This window comes from Giraffa tippelskirchi, chromosome 4 (assembly GCF_054371585.1).
Source record: "Giraffa tippelskirchi isolate mGirTip1 chromosome 4, T2T-mGirTip1v1.2.pri, whole genome shotgun sequence".
NCBI classification, from domain to species: domain Eukaryota; kingdom Metazoa; phylum Chordata; class Mammalia; order Artiodactyla; family Giraffidae; genus Giraffa; species Giraffa tippelskirchi.
Window position 1 is genome coordinate 144,192,178 of NC_137278.1, and position 18,085 is coordinate 144,210,262.

Genomic DNA, 18,085 nt, shown 5'->3' on the forward strand with positions numbered 1-18,085 from the left:
AAAACCCTAAAAGGGTCAGTTCAGTTCAGTTCAGTCACTCAGTTGTGTCTGACTCTTTGTGACCCCATGAATCGCAGCACGCCAGGCCTCCCTGTCTATCACCAGCTCCCGGAGTTTACCCAAACTCATGTCCATCGAGTCGGTGATGCCATCCAACCATCTCCTCCTCTGTCGTCCCCTTCTCCTTCTGCCCCCAATCCTTCCCAGCATCAGGGTCTTTTCCAATGAGTCAGCTCTTCGCATCAGGTGGCCAAAGTATTGGAATTTCAGCTTCAACATCAGTCCTTCCAGTGAACACCCAGGACTGATCTCCTTTAGGATGGACTGGTTGGATCTCCTTGCAGTCCAAGGGACTCTCAAGAGTCTTCTCCAACACTACAGTTCAAAAGCATCAATTCTTTGGCACTCAGCTTTCTTCACCGTCCAACTCTCACATCCATACATGACTACTGGTAAAAGGAAACAAATGTTTCCTCTTGTACAGTTTCTAGTGATGAGGATAAGACAGTGAAAGACTGGAACACTTCACTCTCCCTGGAGACTGCAGTTGAGATATGGGATAACTGACAGTAGACCAGCAGAAAGTAAGAATCCTTACCATGTCAGTCTCCTGGACATGTTTTGAACAATGGACTGGTTCAAAACTGGGAAAGGAGTACGTCAAGGCTGTATACTGTCACCCTACTTATTTAACTTATATCCACAGTGCATCATGTGAAATGCCGCACGGATGAAGCACAAGCTGGAATCAAGATTGCAGGGAGAAATATCAATAACTGCAGATATGCAGATGACACCACCCTTATGACAGGAAGTGAAGAAGAACTAAAGAGCCTCTTGATGAAGGTTAAAGAGAGAGTAAAAAAGCTGGCTTAAAACTCAACATTCAAAAAACTAAGATCATGGCATCCAGTCCCATCATTTCATGGCAAATAGATGGGGAAACAATGGAAATAGTGACTGACTTTATTTTCTTGGGCTCCAAAATCACTGCAGATGGTGACTGCAGCCATAAAATTAAAAGACGCTTGCCCTTTGGAAGAAAAGTAAGACAAACCTAGACAATGTATTACAAAGCAGAGACATTACTTTGCCTACAAAGGTCCTTATAGTCAAAGCTATGGTTTTTCCAGTAGTCATGTATGGATGTGAGAGATGGACAATAAAAAAGGCTGAGTGTCAAAGAACTGATGCCTTTGAACTATGCTGGAGATGACACTTGGGAGTCCCTTAGACAGTAAAGAGATCAAACCACTCAATCATAAAGGAAATAAACCATGAATATTCATTGGAAGGACTGATACTGAAGCTGAAGCTCCAATACTTTGGCCACCTGATGCATAGAGCCGATTCCTTGGTAAAGACCCTGATGCTGAGAAAGGTTTAAAGCAGGAGGAGAAGGGGATGACAGAGGACGAGATGGTTGGATGGCATCACCAACTCACTGGACATGAGTTTGAGCAAACTCCGGGAGTTGGTGATGGACAGGGAAGCCTGGCGTGCTGCAGACCATAAACAGTCACAAAGAGTCGGACACAACTGAGCGACTGAACAACAACAATAATAAGAGTCTCCCAGCTCTCTGCCTGTAGTGCACAGTCAAGAGAGGAGGATAAAATTTCTCCTTGTCCCTTCCTTTACAAATTCACAGTGGCAGGAGAAAAACATTTGTGAAAACAGATCTTGAATTGTGACTCTTGTGAATTTGTTTTTGGTAATCAACACCTATGGTTCTTGACTCTTAGCCTCCCAGAAAGAGCCATGCTTTCCTTTGTCTCTGTCATTTGTCATAAGGATGAAAAACCATAAGAAGAGAATCTCTATTTGTCTTGTTTTATATACTGAGAACTTTCATAACGAGTGAGAATATTCCCTCTGGTTTCTGCCACTTGGGTGATGCAAGTTGTCTGTCAGGCTTGTATTAGCAGCTAGCCAGCCAGCTAGAAGCCTAAGACATGAAGTTACAGGCAAGCTTCTCTTTGTCCAACCAGGCCAGCTGTCAGGGGAGTTTGTCTTAGTAAAGTCATAACGGGCCTTTATCGCTTCTACAAGATTAGGAGGGGAAGATTAGAAAACAAATGTCAGGAACTACAGATGGCACTCAGACAGTGCAAAACTTATGTAAATACTGATAGCCAGGAAACTGCTTTAACAGAGGTCCAGAAAATTTACAAAAAAGCTTGATTTATTGTTCCTTACTCTGTAAGCAGAACCTACCAGGTCCAGACCTTTGTGTATTTGAGGATGGCACTTCACACGCACAAAAATACTGAACTAATCTTCTTACCATTAAAGAAAAGAAAAAGATTAAAGCAATTATCTTGGATTTCTGTTAACAGGTAAATATGTCCCTGACTTCCTTCTTAGATAAAATCTACAATTCCTAATCCCTTGAAATACTGATCTTATATCTTTGAAATGTAGGCATTCAAAAAGATAATTGTTGGCTAAAGCAACCTTGGGACTGGAAAAGAAAAAACAAACAAAACGAGAGAGAGACTTTAAAAAGCAAAATGCTATTTAATATTTCCATAACTCCTGTGCCATAAACTCCCTTGCCAGGTCCCCGATAAGATATCTATTAAAGACAAGTAATACTCCGGTTTCTCTTCCTATCATATAAATCTTTCGCTTTTTACTAAAGATTTCTGTGGAGAAGAATAATTCTGAGATCAAGAGGGAGATGAGATATGTATAATTATGGCTGATTTGCATTGCTGTACAACAGAAACCAACACAACATTGTAAAGCAATTTTCCCCTGATTAAAAATAAATTTTAAAAAAGACAAGTAAAAATCTTAAAAAGTCTTCCTATAAATAGTGGTAAAAGGCTTCAGCCATCTGAATGGGTAAACTTAACTTGTTCCATCTACCAGAAACAGCATTTATATCCAACTATTCTTACTTACCTAGAGAAGGAAATGGGAACTCACTCTATATTCTTGCTGGGAGAACTCTAAGGACAGAGGAGCCGAGCAGGCTACAGTCCATGGCATTGCAGAGCCAGATACAACTTAGCTACTGAAAAAGAACAAATTCTTGCTTAATAGTTATAAGAATATAACTGTTCTCTTCAATACCTTTAAAAACTATTCTAAGTTCGGTCCAAGGTGCAGTGGGAATGTTTTAGGATTTTTAATCCCTTAAAGGGCGGAGAAGGCAATGGCACCCCATTCCAGTACTCTTGCCTGGAAAATCCCATGGCCGGAGGAGCCTGGTGGGCTGCAGTTCATGGGGTCGCTAGGAGTCGGACACGACTGAGTGACTTCACTTTCACTTTTCACTTTCATGCATTGGAGAAGGAAATGGCAACCCACTCCAGTGTTCTTGGCTAGAGAATCCCAGGGATGGGGGAGCCTGGTGGGCTGCCGTCTATGCGGTCGCACAAAGTCAAACACGACTGAAGCGACTTGGCAGCAGCAGCAGCAAAGGGAGTTCGCTTCCTGCCCTAGGAATTTGCTACAGTTGATAATTGTCTAAATGAATATTCTTATGTTTCAAAATTAGTTCTCATGAATTTACACTATTCTGGGCCTCTGCCAGGTGACTTTTAACAGGAGTTTTGTGTTTTTGAAAGAAGAGCGGAGTCTTTATACAGATCTTCCTTGATTTACTGTGGGATAACATTCTGATACTGGACTTCCCTGAAGGTAAAGAATCTGCCTGCAACAAGGGAGACCCAGGTTCAATCCCTGGGTGGGGAAGATCCCCTGGAGAAGGAAATGGCAATCCACTCCAGTATTCTTGCCTAGAGAATTCCATGGACAGAGGAGCCTGGGGGGCTACAGTCCATGGGTTCACAAAGAGTCAGACATAAAGCCATCATAAATTAGAAATAAAGTAAAAAATGCATTCTATACACCTAACCTACCAAACATCATAGTTCTGATCAACATACTTTAAACTTTCCTGGGATGTATACATTAGCCTATAGTCAGGCAAAATCATCTGACACAAAGCCTATTTTACAATAAAGTTGAATATCTCATGTAATATATTGAATATGCTCCCGAAAATGGAAAACAGAATGGCAGTCTGGGAACAGAATGGCAGTCTGGGTACAAAATGGTTATAAGTATATTGGTTGTTTACCTTCATAAACAAAAAATGTCACTAGTCTGGGACAAGATCACATTTCAAACTCCAAGTATATTCTCTACTGAATGCATACCACTTCCACACCATTGTAAAGTTGAAAAACCTTAAGCCATCGTGAAGTTGGGGACTTTCTGTGTTGTAATAGCAAATTCAGACACAAGGCTTGCCATGTTCCAGGCATTATGCTAAAAAGCTTAATATGTATTAACTCACTTTCTCCCCTTGAAAAAGGTATTGTCAACATCCCCATTTTACAGATGAGGAAACAGAAACCCACTGAAGTTCAGCAACTTGCCCATGGCCCCTCTGGGAGTGAGTAAAAGGCCACCCTGCTTGTGCACCGCTATTTCTGTAAGCGCTACCCAATTTTTCAGTAAAACTGCCTAATAAGGGCCCATCAGAATACCTCTAATGGGCAGTTCATCTGAAAGCAGTTGGGATCTGTGGGAAATGGAAGGACAGGCTTGATGTCAAAGTGCTCTATCATCCTTCCTTTTATTGTTGCTGTATATTTAGCATTCCATTTTAAGTGGTTATACTAAGTTCCATAGAAGGAGACGCCTACCTGTGTTTTTGTTTATAGGTTCTGTCGCATGCAAGAAGCTGACATGGCAGATAATCAAACCCTGTGTTCGTTGTGCTCACTGTTAGTAGGGGAATTCCCTGCATCCAGGAGAAGAATAGCTCCAGCGGGAAGTCACAGTTCCCAGGAGCCACCAAATACTTTCTTCCTCATCAAGAATGAGCCTCTCCAAAGAAACACAGGAAACTGAATATGCAAATTCTTGAAAGTATACCCTTGTCTGGAGTGAATCACTACTTGCTTAACTCAGTGCTTAATTAAGAAAACAGCTGTATAAGGATTGGGGGAGAAAAGGGGCCGGGGTGGTGGTGATGGAAATGGTGCTGGAAAGAAGTGGGCAGGATAAATAACTGTCAAGTGAACTGTATTAATTCCATCTGTAGGTTTTTGTGTTTTTTAAATTTTTGTTGGTTTTGGATTTGGGGGAGTTTTTGGGTTTTGGTTTCATTTTGGTTTGTTTTTTGGCAGATCTTTCTCTTTAATTCTACAAGGTGAGAATGACCAGGTAGACGACAGACCTTCTGATCTTAAAGTTTCCAAAGTTATTTGTTACTCATTTGGTGGCTGTTGAACTCAGAAAGGTCCTCTTCCTCTTTCTGAGAAAGGTGAATATTTGGCATTTTTATAAGTTTGCACACAAACAGAAAACATCAGGATTCTGTAAATTTCAGAAGCAGCTGGGTTTTGGCTTTATGTCTGGGAGAGAGTTCCCTTATCTAGGAGAGTTGGTTTTGAGCTTTCTAAGCTAGGAGGCTTACCGTGAATGCTCCTCTGTCTTCAGCAGCCACAGGTCTGCTTGTTGCCTAGTGTGTGCACCCTCCCCTCACTTTAGCCACCCTGTGTGGACACAGGAGATTAATTAAACCCTGTGCCATTCCTTTTCTCTGAAGTGGAGTTCTAGGGGACTCTAACTGAGAGGATGTTCCGATTTTCAAGTGAGAAAATTTGCTAAAGTTCTAGTCATTCTGGAGCAGCACCCTGAGGCATCTTGCCACAAGTTAGAATCCTTGAATTATGGGAGGCAACAACTTAAATTCAAATCTTTTTCTTGCATGTGTGATCTCTCAAGGAAAATGTTCCTAGTCCACCACTTTTAGGTAAAACTGAGCATGTTATTACCTGCGTGATTGATAAAAGATGCTTATCTGAGAATACACAAGAAAATACTTCTGAGATACTTAGAAATTGAGAGCTTGTCTGTCAGCCTTCAGGAAAGCCCAAACCTCATTGCCTTTGTTCCAGATAAACTTTCTGTGGCATTTTGTGTGCTGGGGAAGGGTATGTGCTTCAAGGAAGACAAAGACTTAGTGTGCAGGGTGTGGATGAGGCCGGGAATGATATTCCTGTCCCCTGTGTCATGTCTGTGTCACCCTCCACCCACATCTTGCTTTTGTTCTTTTGCAAGTAAGGTGATCCAAGCAGAGGCATAGTAGGTCTCGGGAGAAAAGTTGCTATGAAGCTAGTAGTTGGAAAAGGGCAGTGTCTAAGATTTGTTGGATGATATTTCAAGACTAAAATGAAGCTATTACTCTGTTTCTTTATGGATCACCTGCAGAATTACTAGAAGTGATTTTTAAAAGGAAGATTTTTCTATACTCCACTCCAAAGCTACTACTAAGCCCTGAGAATCTGCTGCTTAACAAGCACCCCATGATTTTTCAAATATTAACCGTATATCTTAGAGCTCTGCAGAGTATTTGATAGATTGAAAGGATATATCCATGTGCACAGTTCTCTCTCTTTAAACAAATTATTTCCACATTGAGAGTAATGGCCAGGCTGCAAAGAGACTCCCTGTCTGCTTCATTTATCCATGGAAAGGACCCTGTGCCTTGACCATGGCTAACTGGATTTTAGTTAGACTTGGATACAAGGCTGTTCATCATTTTACATGATCGACTTTCTTAAAATTTCAAGTTAAGAAACAAAGCAATTGTAGTTAGCCCATGAAGGGTATTCATATACCAGGGGACTGAATACACCAATAGGCCTTGTGTCAAGGTCAGAGAGAGACCACAAAGACAAGTTGAGCCTCTACCACTGGACAGCTTTGCCCTGTCCAGGTACATACAATTGGATAGGTTTTGGCAAAAGGTTTGTCCCAATTTCTCTTGGTAAACCAGATTTGGTCGTTATATTAGTCATACGTTGCCACACCTAGTCACAAAATTATTTTCTTGTGTTTAGGACATTAAACATATACTCTTAACAAATTTAAACATGCAATAAAGTATTGTTAACTATAGTCACTGTGCTGTATGTCACATCCCCATGACTTGTTTTGTAACTGGAAGTTGATACCTTTGGACCCCCTTCACCTATTTCTCCCACTCCCCATCCCCTTCCCCCACTTCTGGCAACCATTCATCTGTTCTCCAAACCTATAAGCTTAGTTTCCTTTCCTGTTGTTGTTGTTTGTTTACTTAGGCCATGCCAGTCTTTGTTGGGGCCCTTGGGATCTTCGATCTTCACTGGGGCATGTGGGATCTTTAGTTGCAACATTTGGGATCTGTTTTTTTTAATTGCATCATGTGGGATCTAGTTTCCCGCTGCTGCTGCTAAGTCGCTTCAGTCGTGTCCGACTCTGTGCGACCCCATAGACAGCAGCCCACCAGGCTCCCCCGTCCCTGGGATTCTTCAGGCAAGAACACTGGAGTGGCTTGCCGTTTCCTTCTCCAATGCATGAAAGTGAAAAGTGAAAGTGAAGTCGCTCAGTCGTGTCCGACTCTTCACGACCCCATGGACTGCAGCCTACCAGGCTCCTCTGTCCATAGGATTTTCCAGGCAAGAGTACTGGAGTGGGGTGCCATTGCCTTCTCCTCTAGTTTCCTGACCAAGGATCAAACCTGGACCCTTGCGGTGGGATCGTGGGACCCTTAACCACTGGACCACCAGGGAAGTCCCTGTTGGTTCATAAGGTATTTCTCTTTCTCTGACTAGTTTCACTTAACATAATGCCCTCAGATCAGTTTGGTTCAGTCACTGTCGTGTCCGACTCTGTGACCCCATGAACCGCAGCATGCCAGGCTTCCCTGTCCATCACCAACTCCCAGAGTTTACCCAAACTCATGTCCATTGAGTCAGGGATGCCATCCAGCCATCTCATCCTCTGTCGTCCCCTTCTCCTCCTGCCCTCAATCTTTCCCAGCATGTGGGTCTTTTCAAATGAGTCAGCTCTTTGCATCAGGTGGCCAAAGTATTGGAGTTTCAGCTTCAACATCAGTCCTTCCAACGAATGCCCAGGAATGATCTCCTTTAGGGTGGGCTGGTTGGATCTCCTTGCAGTCCAAGGGTCTCTCAAGAGTATTCTCCAACACCACAGTTCAAAAGCATCAATTCTTTGGCACTCAGCTTTCTTTATAGTCCAACTCTTACATCCATATATGCCCTCAAAATCTATCCATATTGTCACAAGTGCAAGATTTCTTTTTTTTAAATGGCAGACTAGTATTCTATTGTGTATATATATACATATATACTACATATTCTCTATCCATTCATCCATTGATGGATACATAGATTGTTTCCACACCTTGGCTATTATAAATAATGTTGCAATGGGATTTCAAATTAGCACTTTTTTTTCAGATAAATATCCAGCAGTAGGATTGCTGGATCATATGGTAGTTGTATTTTTAATTTTTTGAGGAACTCCATACTGTTTTCCATTGTGACTACACCAATTTACATTCCTACCAACAGTGCACAAGTGTTCCCTTTTCTGGTCTCTTTTTTTTTCCCCTGCCGCAATGTACAGCTTGCAGGATCTTAGTTCCCCGACTTTGAATTGAATCTGGGCCATGACCGTAAATGCACCAAGTCTTAACTAGCAAGAGTGGTCATCTTTGTCTTCTTCCTCATCTTAGGGGGAAATCTTTCAGTGTTTCATCATTTAAGAGGATGGTAGCTTTGGGCTTGTCATCTATGACTTTTTATGTTGAGGTACACTGTTTCCTCTATACCCACAGTGAGAATTTTTATCATAAAGGATGTTTAACTTTATTTATCAAATTTTTTCTGCATCAATTGAAATGATCATGTTTTTTACCCTTCATTTTGTTAATGTGGTATATCATGATTGATTTGTGTATATTGAACCATTCTTATATCCTTATACTAAGGATCATGGATTATGTACCTTTTAATGTGTTGCTGAATTCAGTTTGCTGATATTTTGTTGAGGACTTTTGCTCTATATTTATCAGGGATTTTGGCCTGTAATTTCCTTTTCTTGTGGTATACTTGTTTGGTTTTGGTATGAGGGTAATGCTGGCTGCATAAAATGAGTTTGGAAGTGTTTCTTCCTCTTCTACATTTGGAAGAGTTTGAGAAAGACTGGTATTAGTTCCACTTTGAGTGTTTGGTAGAATTCACCAGTGAGGCTTCCTGGTCCTAGGCTTTTGTTCATTGGGAAGCTTTTTTATTACATTCAATCTCCTTACTTCCCAGGTAGCGCTAATGGCTAAGAACCCACCTGCCAATGTAGGAGACTTAAGAGATGTAGTTTCAATCCCTGGGTCGGAAAGATCCCCTGGAGGAGGGCGTGGCAACCCACTCCAGTATTCTTGTCTGGAGAATCCCATGGACAGAGGAGCCTGGCAGGCTATGGTCCATAGGGTCTGAAAGAATCAGACACAACTGAAGCAACTTAACATGCATGTAATCTCCTTATTAGTGATTAGACTGTTCATATTTTCTATTTGTTCATGATTCAGTCCTGGAAAGTTGTATGTTTCTAAGAATTTATCCATTTCTTCTGAGTTATCCAATTTGTTGACGTCTAATTATTTGTGGTACTCTCTTATGATCCATTGGATATTTGTGGTATTAGTTGTAATGTCATCCCATTCATCTTTGATTTTATTTGCGCCCCTTTTATTCTTGGTGAGTCTAGTTAAAGGTTTGTCAGAGGAGATCTTTTTCACTTTGTTTTCAAAAGTCAGGCTGTGGAGCAGGACAAGAAATCATTTGAATGGTAGTGTCAACTCCCCTTCTTAGTCTGAAACTGTGTTTTCCCTGTAAATACAGATATCAGGGACAAGTTTTCTTTTCAATCTACATGATAATGTCCTGGAGGTCAGAAAGAAAATAATTCCTTTATAACCCAGCTCACTTCCAGGCAAAGTAGGCACTCAGATATATGAGGGAGGGTAAAGTCCTTAGATCACAAAGACAGCAGTTTAGTAGAAAGATGTCTTCAAAACCAGATCTTTGAAATCTTGACTTTTTGACTAGTTTTGTGAGCTTGAATAAAGGAAGCTGAGGAAGAAACCTAGACTACAGGGCCCTTTTTATCACAATAAATGCTAATCACAACCATTCTTTGTATTTCACTGCCCTTTGAAGACCTATCAGCATGTCACAGCATGTCATGAAGATCTAGATCTCAGGTCTCACCAGCTGAAAGTGTCATGAAAACTTCTTCTCAGAGACAGATTTAGAACTGTCATCTGCTCTGTGGTCCTCCTGAAGCTAGCTCCCATGTCCCATAGGTAAATCTTGGCTTATGTAGGAATCCCTAGGCCATTAGTAAAGGTGTCTGCATCAAGCTTTCAGCTTGGGGCCTTAGGCTGCTCTTGCCACAACAGACTTCAAGGTATACATATGAGTATCCCATTAAACCTATGGTGGGTAGAGAAAGATGAAACAAATACTAAATCTGTATGGTGTTTGGTTCCACAGGGCAGGGTACAGTCTCATTGGGAACAGAGAAGGTGCAAGTTAGAAAAAATGGATGAAGTAGTCTGTACTTACCCTCACTTTGAGTCTATGCAAATAAACATTCTCCTCTCCCTTGGTGACTTGATATTGTGATAAACCCAAGTACTTGTTTTTCTGATGGTAGTCTGGAAACTTAATGGGTGTCTTTTCACCTCCTGTTTTTCTGCTTGGTGTTCAGAACTTCTAAGAGGCAACCTACTAGGTCTGGGGTTGGAAAATTATGGCTTTTTTCTTTTTTTTGGTAAAGTTTTGTTGGAACATAGTTGTGCACATTCATTTGTGTGTTGTCTGTGGCTACTTCTGTACTGAAACAGCTGAATTAAGTATCTGCTATAGAGACATGGCCTGCACACCTAAAATATTAACTGTTCCTTTAAGAAAAAGTGTGTCAACCACAGTAGGACTTCACTTCTCATTTAGGGCAATGGATTATGTGACTGGACATCAAGGCAAGGCACCTCTGAATGTGAGCTTCAGTTCAGTTGCTCAGTTGTGTCTTATTCTTTGTGACCCCATGGACTGCAGTACCCCAGGCTTCCCTGTATATCACCAACTCCCAGAGCTTACTCAAACTCATGTCCACTGAGTCGGTGATGCCATCCAACCATCTCATCCTCTGTTGTCCCCTTCTCCTCCCGCCATCAATCTTTCCCAACATCAGGGTCTTTTCCAAGGAGTCAGTGCTTCACATCAGGTGGCCAAAGTAATGGAGTCTCAACTCCAGCATCATTCTTTCAATGAATATTCAGGATGCATTTCATTTAGGATTGACTGGTTGGATCCCCTTGCAGTCCAAAGAACTCTCAAGTCTTCTCCAGCACCACAGTTCAAAAGCAGCAATTCTTTGGCATTCAGCTTTCTTTATAGTCCAACTCTCACATCCATACATGACTACTGGAAAAACCATAGCCTTAACTAGATGGGTTTTTGTTGGCAACGTAATGTCTCTGCTTTTTAATATGCTGTCCAGGTAGGTCATAGTTTTTCTTCCAAGGAGCAAGCATCTTTTAATTTCATGGATGTAGTCACCATCTGCAGTGATTTTGGAGCCCCCCAAAAATAGTCTGTCATTGTTTCCATTTTTTAACCATTTATTTGCCATGAAGTGATGGGACTGGATGCCATGATCTTAGTTTTCTGAATGGTGAGTTTTAAGTTTTTCACTCTCCTCTTTCACTTTCATCAGGAGGCTCTATAGTTCTTCTTCACTTTCTTCCATAAGGGTGGTGTTATCTGCATATCTGAGGTTATTGATATTTCTCCCGGCAATCTTGATTCCAGCTTGTGCTTCTTCCAGCCCAGTGTTTCTCATGATGTACTCTGCATTTAAGTTAAATAAGCAGGGTGACAATATACAGCCTTGATATACTCCTTTCCAGATTTGGTAGCAGTCTGTTGTTCCATGTCCAGTTCTAACTGTTACTTCTTGACATGCATACGGATATCTCAGGAGGCAGGTCAGGTGCTTTGGTATTCTCATTGCTTTAAGAATTTTCCACAGTTTGTTGTGATCCACACAAAGGCTTTGGTATAGTCAATAAAGCAGAAGTAGATGTTTTTCTAGAAGTCTCAATGATCCAACAGATGTTGTCAATTTGATCTCTGGTTCCTCTGCCTTTACTAAAACCAACTTGAACATCTGGAAGTTCATGGTTCACGTACTGTTGAAGACTGGCTTGGAGAATTTTGAGCATTACTTTGCTAGCGTGTGAGATGAGTGCAATTGTGCGGTAGTATGAGCACTCTTTGGCATTGTGTTTCTTTGGGATTGGAATGAAAACTGACCTTTTCCATTCCTGTGGCCACTGCTGAGTTTTCCGAATTGGCTGGCATATTGAGTACAGCACTTTCACAGCATCATCTTTTAGGATTTGAAATAGCTCAACTGGAATTCCATCACCTCCACTAGCTTTGTTTGTAGTGATGCTTCCTAAGGCCCACTTGACTTCACATTCCAGGATGTCTGGCTCTAGGTGGGTAATCACACCATTGTGGTTATCTGGGTCATGAAGATCTTTTTTGTATAGTTCTTCTATGTATTGTTACCACCTCTTCTTAATATCTTCTGCTTCTGTTAGGTCCATATCATTTCTGTCCTTTATTGTACCCATCTTTGCATGAAATGTTCCCTTGGTATCTTTAATTTTCTTTAAAAGATCTCTAGTCTTCCCCATTCTATTGCTTTCCTCTATTTCTTTGCATTGATCCCTGAGGAAGGCTTTCTTATCTCTCCTCACTATTCTTTGGAACTCTGCATTCAAATGGGTATATCTTTCCTTTTCTCCTTTGCCTTTTGCTTCTCTTCTTTACTCAGTTATTTGGAAGGCCTCCTCAGACAACCATTTTGCCTTTTTGCATTTCTTTTTCTTCAGGATGGTCATTGCCTCCTGTACAATGTGACGAACCTCTGTCCATAGTTCTTCAGGCACTCTATCAGATCTAATCTAAACAAGGCTGTGGTCCATGTGATCAGTTTGATTAGTTTTCTGTGATTGTAGTTTTCATTCTGTCTGCCCTCTGATGTATAAGGATAAGAGGTTTATGGAAGCTTCCTGATGGGCGAGACTGACTGAGGGGGAAACTAGGTCTTGTTCTCATGGGCAGGGCCATGCTTAGTAAATTTTTAATCCAATTTTAGGTTGATGGGCGGGGCTGTGCTCCCTCCCTGTTGTTTGACCTGAGGTTAAACTATGGTGGAGGTAATGAAGATAATGACAACCTTCTTTAAGAGGTCCCATGCACACACTGCCACACTCAGTGCCCCCGACCCTGTAGCAGGCCATCACTGACCTATGCCTCTGCTAGAGACTCCTGGACACTCATGGGCAAGTCTGGGTCAGTCTCTTGCAGGGTCACTGCTCCTTTCTCCTGGGTCCTGGTGCACACAAGGTTTTGTTTGTGCCCTCCAAGAGTCTGTTTCCCTAGTCCTGTGTAAGTTCTGGCAGCTCTATGGTGGGGTTAATGGTGACCTCCTCCAAGAGAGCTTATGCCATACTCAGGTCTGCTGCACCCAGAGTCCCTTCCCATGTAAGGCCATTGTTGACTTGTACCTCCACAGGAGACACTCAAACACTCAAAGACAGGTCTGGCTCAGTCCCTGTGGGTTCTCCTGGTGTGCACAAGGTTTTGTTTGAGCCCTCCGAGCATCTCTGGCAGTATGGGGTTTGATTCTAAACGCGATTTCGCCCCTCCTGCCATCTTGTTGGGGCTTCTCCTTTGCCTTTGCATGTGGGGTATCTTTTTTTGGTGGGATCCAACATTTTCCTGTCAACGGTTGTTCAGCAGCAAGTTGTAATTCTGGAGTTCTCACAGGAGAAGATGAGCGCAAGTCCTTCTACTCCGCCATCTTGGATATTATATGAAGGTGAGCTTAGTTTATCTAATTAAAGCTGGTCAAGGTAAGTTTTTTCTTTTTTTTTCCCTCCAAACTGTAAATGTATAAAGATTTATCAGGAAGGATTTTCTGCATGGTGCTTATCAAGGAGACTGGTCATGGGACCAGGGACACATACATGAGCTTTCCAGGTAGGGACTATAGCACCCCATGGAAACAGCCTGTCTCCAGTACTAGGTGAGTGATTTAAGCATTAAACAGTTTACAGCAGAAAAAACCCCCAATCTTGTTAAAGTTACTACTTGTGGACTAAAACAAAGGACACATTCCCACTAGAACAGAAATAAAATTTAATTCATTGAAAAGTGCAGCAGTGAACAGGGTCCTATAAAGAGCACTTTCTAAGTCAAATGACTCAGATGACACAGAGCCAGGGCAGAATAACTTCCAGGAACAGATGATGCAAACACAGGAATTCCACAAAGTCAGTGGGACTTAAGTGGGGGTAAAACGAAAGAGCCAAATATTCCCACCAAGTTCCACTGGTGGATCAGTTTAAATACTTTTTGCTTTCTCTTAATAAGGATCCTGGACAATTTATCTTCTTATGTTAACAACACTAGTCCTTAGACACTTAAAAATAAATTTAAGAACATGTCTCACAGATTAAGGAATAACCTTCCATGAATAACATTACTACTTTGTACAAAAACCCTAATGCTGTGAATTAAAATATATTTTGCAACAGCATTGTTGGTCAAATTCAAAAGATGCTCAAAAGGCATTCTCTACTTTTCAGTTGTAGGGAATGTTATTGTATCTGAGGGAGGAAAAGCTTTGTAATAGGAAATCTTATAAGGCAAAAATCTCTATTCATTCCCAGGACCTCTGTTTATTCCTAATGGTCACAGTTTCCTATCACCAATACATATGGACCTGGTCTTCCTAAAAGGAAAAATAACCAAAATTCAAATCAGTACAATTAAGAGAGAAATAAAGCAAGCCTCTTGCAGTGGGGCCCCTGAACATACCATTCTGAAAAATTTCGGTGCATTGTGTGGTCTGCTAGACACTTAAAAATAAATTTTTAACTATAAACTGAGGCCTCGTTATGAAAGATGATTTTAGCATCGATCCCAAATGAAACCAGTCCAAAAGAAAGTCACATTAGAGGCCATTCAAAAATGAGAGGTACAGTACTTGCTTTGGCAGCACATATAGTAAAATTGGAATGATACAGACATTAGCATGGTCCCTGCACAAGGATGACATACAAATTAGTGAAATGTTCCACACTTTTTTAAAATTAGAGATACAAGAAAAGGGCTTCAGTGCATCCCCCCACCCCCTCAACAAAAACAGAAGTCTGCTGAATGTAAGAGCAGCCGTTCTGTGTCACTCTTACGACTTCATCTGCTTTCAGGAACCAGTATCATAAAATTGAATAATATGACATCACAGTACAAGACCTGATAAGAGTTGGTTTCTTTTTATTCTGGAATAACTAGGCCAACTTTCATTAATGTAGAAGCTGACTGATTAATGTTAAGAATCAAAGGACAGAATAAAGCCAATACCCAGACTCAACACTGTAGTTTGCTTTTAGTTACAAAACTGTTAGAATTTCTTTTCCTAAAATGGTCATGGCAGAGGTATTCATTTCACTTCTAATTACTACCAGGGTTACTGGGATTGTGTGAGGTAAAGGAATAAACCCAATGGGTATTAACCCAACATGGTGATCTGAAATTGTGATAGAAAGTTACTTATGGCCATGTCTTACAAAGTGCTAAATGCTCAACCTAGGACCTTACATAAAGCTAAAATCAATGACTGCCTGTGTTGGTCAGGTTATAAACCACAGTTCCTCCTCTCCCCTGCTGCCCTACCACCAATCAGCCTTCCTGTGAAGACAATATAAGAAATCGTCTTCAAGCCAAGAGACAGAAATGTAGGTGTTCTAAACAGTGAGGAAACCTCAAGATCTAGTTTTGACAGAGGAATAGTGAATGAGGCCCAAATTACACAAGATTCCAAAAACTCAGGAAGAAGTTATCCGAAAGGGAAGAAGCTACATAGCTGGTATTTTGTTGTTGTTTAGTCGCTAAGTTGTGTCCGACTCTTTGTGACCCACAGACTGGAGGCCACCAGGCTCCTCCATCTATGGGATTTCCCAGGCAAGAATACTGGAGTGGGTTGCTATTTTCTTTTCCAAGGGATCTTCTCGACCTAGGGATCGAACCTGGGTCTCCTGCATTGGCAAGTGGATTCTTTACCACTGAACCACCAGAGAAGACCAGTTGGTACTTTACATCAACCCTAAGAAATTCTTATATCTTTGAACAAATGAACTGTCAGCAAAATGCAAGAGGGAGTGTCACAACTTCACAGATGGCTCCCTGCTGGGCAGGTACTTACTACACCTAATTTACAGCCCTTCATCAACCTGTTAAAAACCCTACTTACAGAAGGCCCTCGGAAAACAGAGCTTTCACCAACCTTTGGAAGTTCTTCTCTGCTGAAATACTTAACCCACTTTATTTTTCAGATCTCAGAAGACAGACATTCCTTTGATACCCCTGGTGTTAACTGGCACTCCATGTGGTTAGCAGTCACTGGCAAGTAGATGTCCATTACCCTCAGTAACTACTTGGAATTAGCCTGTACCAAGAGATTGCTACTGTTCTATTTTAACAGAGCACCAGTACAGAATTCCCTCAAAATGAACAAATTTTGAATGTGTGACCTTACCACATTTTATGGATATTATAAACAGTGTATTTCTATTAATCTAAAAAACAATGGTCTTTGTTCTTAATCAGATGGTTCAGCTCTGATGGTTCTTCAAGCCATGTGATATTAGTATTCTTGATAGTGAAGTGCTCAATCTAGAATGCTATGCAGGTCCTCTTGATTTTAGGTCAAGCTGGATATCAAAAACATCCCCCCCCAAAGCACTGTCATTTATCTGAATGGATTTACAAGTCCAGACTTTGACCACATGGAGAATAACCAAAAACTGGCCCCAGGACAAAAAGGGTTTGGTGAAAACAAAGACCTCAGGAGTATTTTCATCAGCTGAATAAAGGGACCGGAGACAGCCGTTCCTGACACTCAGGCAAAGTTCACAGTTTAACACATTGCACAAGGAAGTCAGCTGATTGGGTTGCTTTTTCAAACAGGACTTAAAGTCAGTCCAGAAACCCCTTCCAGGCATGGTCTTGAAGACTAGCTGCAGACAGCTACTCCAATCACTTCATCAGAAAGAGGTGAGCAGGGATCCAACCGCAGAGGTACTACAGAAGGTGTTTCGAAAACCTTCGAGTCCTCACACTGCCATGATTGCTGAACATGAAACGCAGGTCAAACATATACCTGGGGACAGAAAAATTAAAAAACAATGTGACATTAATTGTCATGAGCCACTGAGTACTTCATTCAGAATATTAACTGGAAAGACTGGCAGGAAGGGATACAAAAGGAGCAACTAAATCACCAGAAGAGGATCCAGTGGGAAAGTCTAGTACAAAGCAGGAGTTAGTAATTAAGAGCACTTCCATCATAAATCAGCAAATATAATGAAAGTGAAGAGTGGAAAAACAGAAAGCTAATCTTGAAAGGTGTTAGGAGGAAAGGTTTGAGCTTTTGTGTGTGTATGTGTCTGTGGGGGATGCAATCCCTAAAGTATAAAACAGCCTAGTGGAAGAGTTTAGTCTTTGCTTAAAGCCCTTCTAGTATTTTCAAAGCCCTGTCATCTTTTACAGTTTAGACACACAGACTGTGGTCGGTATGAGTACAGGCGTGCACCTCAGACAGGAGCTTAAATCTGGCTCATTATGAACTTAGGTAAGTCACTGACCTCTCCCGGCCATCGATAAAGCAGGAAGGCAATTCATGTAAAATGTCTAGCACATAAAAGCACTTATTTCTCACCTGAGGGGACATCAGAGTCAATGCTGATGGTAACTTGAGTAGAGACCTGGCAGACATAATGAACACAGACTGGCTGGAGGTTGTGTGGTCTGGAAATAACATTGTATTTTATTTTTATCTGCTACCTTGTTGGACAAACTAACTCTCTTAGCATTATTTTAGAGTGGTGGTTGACCAACTTTGTTTGAAAAGGACCAGATAATAAGTATTTTAGGGTTTGTGGGGCACACAGTCTCTGTTCCAACTAATCAACTTTGTTGCTGACGTGTAAAAGCAGTTTCAGGGAATACATAAATGAATGTGTGTACTGTGTTCCAACAGGTAGTGGCTGCAGTGGGCCTGTGATATCTGGTCTGCTGACTCCAACTCTAGAAAATTCTATAAGCCTAAATGTTTGGTAGGTAAGAATAAGCTA

At 41.4% G+C, this 18,085-nt stretch overlaps 1 protein-coding gene, 1 long non-coding RNA gene, 1 other non-coding gene and 1 pseudogene across 4 annotated transcripts in view; 3 read left to right on the top strand and 1 right to left on the bottom strand.

Annotated features, from left to right (window-relative positions):
* LOC145545373 (lysozyme C, tracheal isozyme) overlaps positions 1-18,085 on the top strand; it is a 55,242-nt gene that overhangs the window by 15,768 nt on the left and 21,389 nt on the right. Inside the window, exons 2-3 of one of the 2 annotated variants that reach the window (XM_081589775.1) lie at positions 13,686-13,767; positions 16,920-17,006. The exons of the other annotated variant lie outside the window; for it this stretch is intronic. Of the exons in view, the coding sequence (XP_081445901.1) occupies positions 13,762-13,767; positions 16,920-17,006 (93 nt within the window). The 5' untranslated portion in view covers positions 13,686-13,761. The remainder of the gene's footprint in view (positions 1-13,685; positions 13,768-16,919; positions 17,007-18,085) is intronic. 2 annotated transcript variants of the gene reach the window in all.
* Positions 1-18,085, bottom strand: part of LOC145545378 (uncharacterized) — an 85,332-nt gene that overhangs the window by 14,021 nt on the left and 53,226 nt on the right. The window lies entirely within an intron of this gene.
* Positions 2,595-2,700, top strand: LOC145504159 (U5 spliceosomal RNA; annotated as a pseudogene).
* Positions 14,934-15,037, top strand: LOC145504026 (U6 spliceosomal RNA). Its single transcript, XR_014052018.1, has one exon. It is a non-coding gene; the product is annotated as a U6 spliceosomal RNA (small nuclear RNA).